Source organism: Notechis scutatus, chromosome 1 (assembly GCF_049901735.1).
Source record: "Notechis scutatus isolate UNSWTSFEM ecotype Mainland chromosome 1, rNotScu1.2, whole genome shotgun sequence".
Lineage (NCBI taxonomy): Eukaryota > Metazoa > Chordata > Lepidosauria > Squamata > Elapidae > Notechis > Notechis scutatus.
This window is the reverse complement of record NC_142009.1, coordinates 234,190,328-234,196,365: the sequence shown is the minus strand read 5'-3', so window position 1 is coordinate 234,196,365 and position 6,038 is coordinate 234,190,328. Positions and strand designations below refer to the sequence as shown.

Genomic DNA, 6,038 nt, shown 5'->3' with positions numbered 1-6,038 from the left:
TTTTTCCTCCCCCCCTTCCCCTGATTCTCCCAAACCACAGGCATACTACTGCCAACTGCCAGACCCTACTCGGAAGGGCCCTGCTGGTCTCTTCACCTGGGGTCGAGGCTACGCAGCAGTCCAACTTCCTGACAGAACTCTCTGGGTTCCTGCAAGGTGTGTCCGCCCATATCACCGTCCACAACCAGCGGAGCCATCATCCGAAAAAGATGACAACACTCTTCTTCTTCCTGCTTGGCTGTTCGCTTCGCTGGACTGATGGAACATCCACCAGCTTTAACGCCCATAGGCCATACAACATCACATGGATCATCAAGGACGCATATGGACAGGTATTGAATTCAACACACAATTATGCCAAAATTGACACTTGTTTCCCACACTTACAATTTGACTTCGCTGAAATGATCGTGGGCAGAACAGCATATACAAAAAAAGGATGGGGGACTGCACAACCAAGCCCAGAAGTAGTGAAAAAATTCCGCCTTTATGTCTGCCCAGGTCACGACATTTCTCCAAACCATCAACACGCTGGTGGTGGCCTATCGGACTACTTTTGCAAATCCTGGAGCTGTGTGTCCACTGGTCACATCTGGTGGAGCCCTCCCTACAAAAATGACTTAATCACCCTTTCTCGTTCAAGGGAGCAAATGCCTTGCGCTAGGGAAGGGGGACCACCAGGTGCCCGTTGCAACATGGTCACTGTGAGATTCACTGCAAAAGGGAAAGCATCTACATTATGGGACACTGGAGTAAAGTGGGGAGGAAGAGTGTATGACACCGCGGGGTATGATTCTGGCAACATTTTTTACATACAACGACAAGTACACATACCCTCCTCTGGTCCTGTGGGACCAAGTGCCAAGAAAATTAAATCTTCCTTTCTACAACCTTTGTCAACAACAGTTAATCCCTTGCTGCCACTTCTTCAATCTTCTTACAGTGTCCTGAATGCTTCCAACACTCTCATATCTAAGCATTGTTGGTTATGTTTGTCTCCCACTCCGCCATTTTATGAAGCAGTAGGATCCTCACAGGCCATAAGAAATGACACCTCGGACTCCCAATGTAGATGGCACGATAGTACCACCATCACTATCACTTCCATAATAGGCCAAGGCTGCTGTTTGGGCCACATACCTAAGAATTACTCGCAATTTTGTTTAAATGCCACCACGGGAAAGTACTTATGTGATATGTACATACCTGCTCACCAACTCAACCTTAATATAGGGGCTTGGACCCAGGTATTTACCACCACAGGAGGCAATATAAACAAACGCCTCCAGGGTCAATACTTCATTCCTGGAGATGCTTCAATGTGGGCATGTTCCACGGGACTGACAGCCTGTGCCAGCGGGGATACTTTAATCAAGCAGAATTCCTTTTGTATTCAGGTACAATTGATTCCAAAAATGAATGTATATGACTCAGAAAATTTTGTTTCTCTACTAGAACCTAGACAATATAACCTTAGGGCAAAAAGAGAAGTAGTAACCGCTTTGACACTAGCTGTTCTGCTGGGGTTGGGGGCTTCTGGGGCGGCCACAGGTATAGCTGGCCTTGTTACCTCTGATCAGCATTTTCGCCACTTAAGCGCCACCATAGATGCAGACTTACGCCGCATTGAACAATCTATAGTTGCTTTACAGAACTCCCTCACCTCCTTATCTGAAGTTGTCTTACAGAATAGAAGAGGTTTAGATTTGTTGTTCCTCAAGCAGGGTGGGTTATGTGCAGCACTGAAAGAAGAATGTTGTTTTTATGCAGATAGTTCAGGAGTGGTTTTAGATTCTATGAAAGAGTTAGATAAGAGACTAAAAGAAAGGCAAAGAGAACGAGAGGCTCAACACACATGGTATCAGGGTCTGTTCAACTTCTCCCCATGGTTAACCACCTTAGTATCTGCCATTGCTGGTCCTCTTATTCTCCTACTTGTGCTCTGTACCATTGGCCCTTGTATTTTGGGCAACGTTTTGGCCTTTTTAAAACGCAGATTAAGCCAGTTGGATTCCAACCTGTCACGGACTCAGAAACAGGTAAATACTCTCATATCCCATACACAAGAAAAGCGAGCTCTGTTAACATTCTCCTCGGATTCAGACGAAGATGAAATCATCAAAAGTGCTGGTAAGGACAAAACATGCATCCTAATGCACTTGCAAGCCTCAGACTCGGAGGAGGAGGGGGCAAGCAAGAATCACCATTAGGACAGTGTTAATATATCACTTTCCAAATAAAATAAAAACAGAGGAGATGTTGCAATGTACAACTGTTACAATAAATGGACGCTAAATGTTGCAATGGTCAACCTTGTAAAAATGCTGGATGGACGCTCTAATGTTGCTATGTGATAAAGTGCTGACTGTGTGGAAAAATACTGGCTGGAGAAACGAAAGTTATGTGGGAAAAGAAAGTAACTGGGCAGGGCTAAGAGTGGAGGTGATAAGACCCCAGCAATGGTATAGTTTTTGCATTAGCATAATTATGTAGATTACCTTATAAGGAAAATTTCCTTGTTCCTGCTATGACGCTTGCAAGCAACCTAATAAAAGGAGGTACCTGCCTTTGTTCAAATGCCTTCATCTCGAGTAAACATTGTGTCCGTGTGTTTATTTATTTACCATGAGAGGCCCAGGGCTCTGAACTCAGACCCTGCCGTCGCCAGGGTGTGGGCAGCAAAAAGCCACATCATGGAATCAATTATTAACCAATCCATTATTCTCCACTTAGAGGCAAACAACCTACTCTCTAATAAACAATTTGGTTTCAGGAAAAAACTATCCTGTAATCTGCAACTCTTACACTGCAAAAACATATGGACTACACAACTCGATCAGGGCAAAGCAATAGACACAATCTACATAGACTTCTGTAAAACTTTTGATTCAGTGGTACACAACAAACTACTAAAGCTAAAATCTTATGGTACCTCTGGATACCTGCATAACTGGATAGAAGCATTCCTGTCAAACAGACAACAGATAGTCAAAATTGGGAGTGTCCTATCAAATTCTGTACCTGTCAACAGTGGTATCCCCCAAGGCAGTGTTCCAGGACCAACTCTTTTCATACTCTACATAAATGAACTCTGTGATCATATTAAGAGCAACTGTGTCCTCTTCGCTGATGATGTGAAGCTATTCAACACCACAGACAATACTGCTACCCTTCAAAAAGACCTTGACTATGTATCAGAATGGTCAAACAAATGGCAACTTCAAATCTCAACAAATAAATGCTCTGTCTTACATATTGGCAAAAAAAAAATCCGAAAATAAAATACAAGATGAATAGTCAAGATCTTGTTGATGATTCAAGCTCTGTAAAGGACCTTGGAATACTCATCTCTAATGATCTAAGTGCTAGAGCCCACTGTAACTACATAGCCAAAAAGGCATTAAGAGTTGTTAACCTAATCTTACATAGCTTTTTCTCTGGTAATATTACACTAATAACTAGAGCATACAATACATTTGCTAGACCAATACTCAAATACAGCTCATCAGTCTGGAACCCACATTACGTATCTGATATTAACAAAGTTGAGAAAGTCCAGACATATTTCACAAGAAGAGTTCTCCACTCTACTTGTTGCAGAATACCTTATGCCACCGACTCGAAATTCTAGACCTAGAAAACCTAGAACTACGCCGCCTTTGGTCCAGTCTAAGTATAGTATATAAAATCTTACATTGCAATTTCCTACCTGTCAATGAATACTTCAGCTTCAACCATAACAACACAAGAGCAAACAATAGATACAAATTCAAGGTTAATCGGACCAAACTTGATTGCAGGAAATACGACTTCAGCAACAGAGTGGTCAATGTCTGGAATACTCTACCTCAGTGGTCCTCAACCTTTTTTGTACCAGGGACCGGTTTCAAGCAGAAAATTTTTGCAAGGACCGGGGAGAGAAGAGAAGGAGGGGGCTTTTCCTGTCGCCGCAGCTATTCCGAAGCGCCCGTTTCACCCCCACCCCCACCCCGCCCGCCAGCGCACGCTTCAATCACAGTGTCCCGTTCTGCCTGCCTGCCTGCCTGCCTGCCTTAGTTTCTGGTTTGGGAGCAGCTTCGGCTGAGAATAATAACTATTCGCCTCTTTTACTCAGCCGAAGCTGTTCCGATTCAACCATTAACGAAGGCAGGCAGGCAGGCAGAACGGAGCACTGGGTTGAACCCCGCAGCATTCACCGAAGGTGAAGAAAGCCGCCATTTTTTTTAAAAAAAAATTCTTTGCGGCCCGGTAGAGAGTGCTCCACGGCCCGGTACCGGTCCGCGGCCCGGTGGTTGGGGACCCCTGCTCTACCTGACTCTGTGGTTTCTTCCCCAAACCCCAAAAACTTTAACCTTAGACTGTCTGCTATTGACCTCACCCCTTTCCTAAGAGGTCTGTAGGGGGCGTGCATAAGCGCACCAACGTGCCTACCGTCCCTGTCCTATTGTTTCTTTTATTTTTTATTTTTCTTATATGTATCCATGTGTTCATTACTATGTTTTTACTTATACCTATTATCTTGTAAGCAATTGACAAAAATAAATAAATAAAAAAATAAATAAATACAGAAAGTATACTGAAAATTGAGGCTTAGTTAAAGAAAGATGGGGAAGAGTGTATGTTCCTATCGTCGAAGAATAGTAGCCAAGGAGCCAGCCTTTAAAACAAGGACTTTATTGGTCCCCTGCCTAATTAAAACAAAACTCTTTGTAAATGAGCACTTCAGGTTTTTGAAAAGAGCAATTTACTTTTTTTCTTCATTATATAACCTCTGAGCTGAGGGAAGAAAGAGGTCTGTGGCATTGAACTAGTAGTTGGGCGAAAGTAAAAACAAAAAAATCCTGCAAAACTATTTTAGAATTGGAAGCTATAATAGAATAATTGCACTAATGACGCTGAGATCCCTGTGCCTTTCACTGCCTTGTAATAGAGAAATGCAGCTGATGATTATCTTTTTAGCCTCTTTCTGAACTAGACCAGGGGTGTATGTTTCCGTTTCTGTTCACCTGCAATACATCCAGCACAGAGTACTGTGAAATCTTGAAGACCAATATATTTATTGTGGCATAAACCTGTTAAATATAAAGACCCCTATTTTTACTGGGTTGGTTATATGTAACACATCCTGCCGTATAATTATGACAACGTTCATATTCACTGCTGATTTTCCAGCAAGATTAGAGTGTTGTCCCAGAGATACCTGTTATCATTTTTAGGATGTAACTGTAGGAATATTTGGTAAAAATAAATCAAATTGAGCCCAATACAATTTACTTCTGGGCAAATATCCATATGATTGCATTAGATCACATTGCATGTAAATTCATTTGAGGTCTGCTGATGCCTAAAAGCACACGTGGCTATTATATTAATTTGTTTATTCTAACATATAATTGGTTACAACTACTGTTTTGTTAACTTGTTATCTGTACAGGTTTTGTATTTTGAGTTGTGGTTTTTCTTTTAAATTGCTGTGGGTTGTCAGTTTTGGTGAGAAACAAAGGTGATAAATTTTACTTTAACACTGTTAAGGTTTTAGGAAAATATTGTTAGGATAATATTAACTATGTCATGTCCATGATTCGTGCATTTCAGCCAGTGTAAATGTGCATTGCTGGCTTACAGTTGGAAGACATTGCTCCAGTTAGGTTGATTGTTTATTCATGTGTTATATTTTCCTTAATTACAGTGCCCATGGATGTTTATTTTTATATACAATTATGAGTTGCAGCACTGGGGTAATTTAAACATCAAATAAATAAAAATCAGTTAGTCATGTCCAATCCCCTGCTTTGCAGATAGTCACTTTCAGATTACAACTTGATTTCTGTTGACATCATGGACAGATCCATGCAGTGGTAGTTGTCACTGCCTTCTTCCAAAACTTTTTGACTTCTCAGTCTGGTGGCCTACAATACTGGAATTTCCTTGTTGTCCCCCACCCAAATATTATTCAGTTCCTGCTTTGCTTCCAATCCCAGACAAGATTGATTTGGGACTCTTCCTCTTTGCAGGAATATACACTAAAACAACCACAA

General features: G+C 41.7%; 1 protein-coding gene across 1 annotated transcript; it reads left to right on the top strand.

Moving 5' to 3' along the window:
- The first annotated feature begins 209 nt into the window (after positions 1-209).
- LOC148133269 (MLV-related proviral Env polyprotein-like) lies at positions 210-2,210 on the top strand. The gene has a single exon (XM_087959030.1). The coding sequence runs from the start codon at positions 210-212 to the stop codon at positions 2,208-2,210; it is 2,001 nt and encodes a 666-aa protein (XP_087815156.1).
- The last annotated feature ends 3,828 nt before the right edge of the window (positions 2,211-6,038 follow it).

Bases quoted from the DNA above. Each gene is read 5' to 3' on its own strand.
- LOC148133269 (XM_087959030.1), top strand. From the start codon at position 210: ATGACAACACTCTTCTTCTTCCTGCTTGGCTGTTCGCTTCGCTGGACT.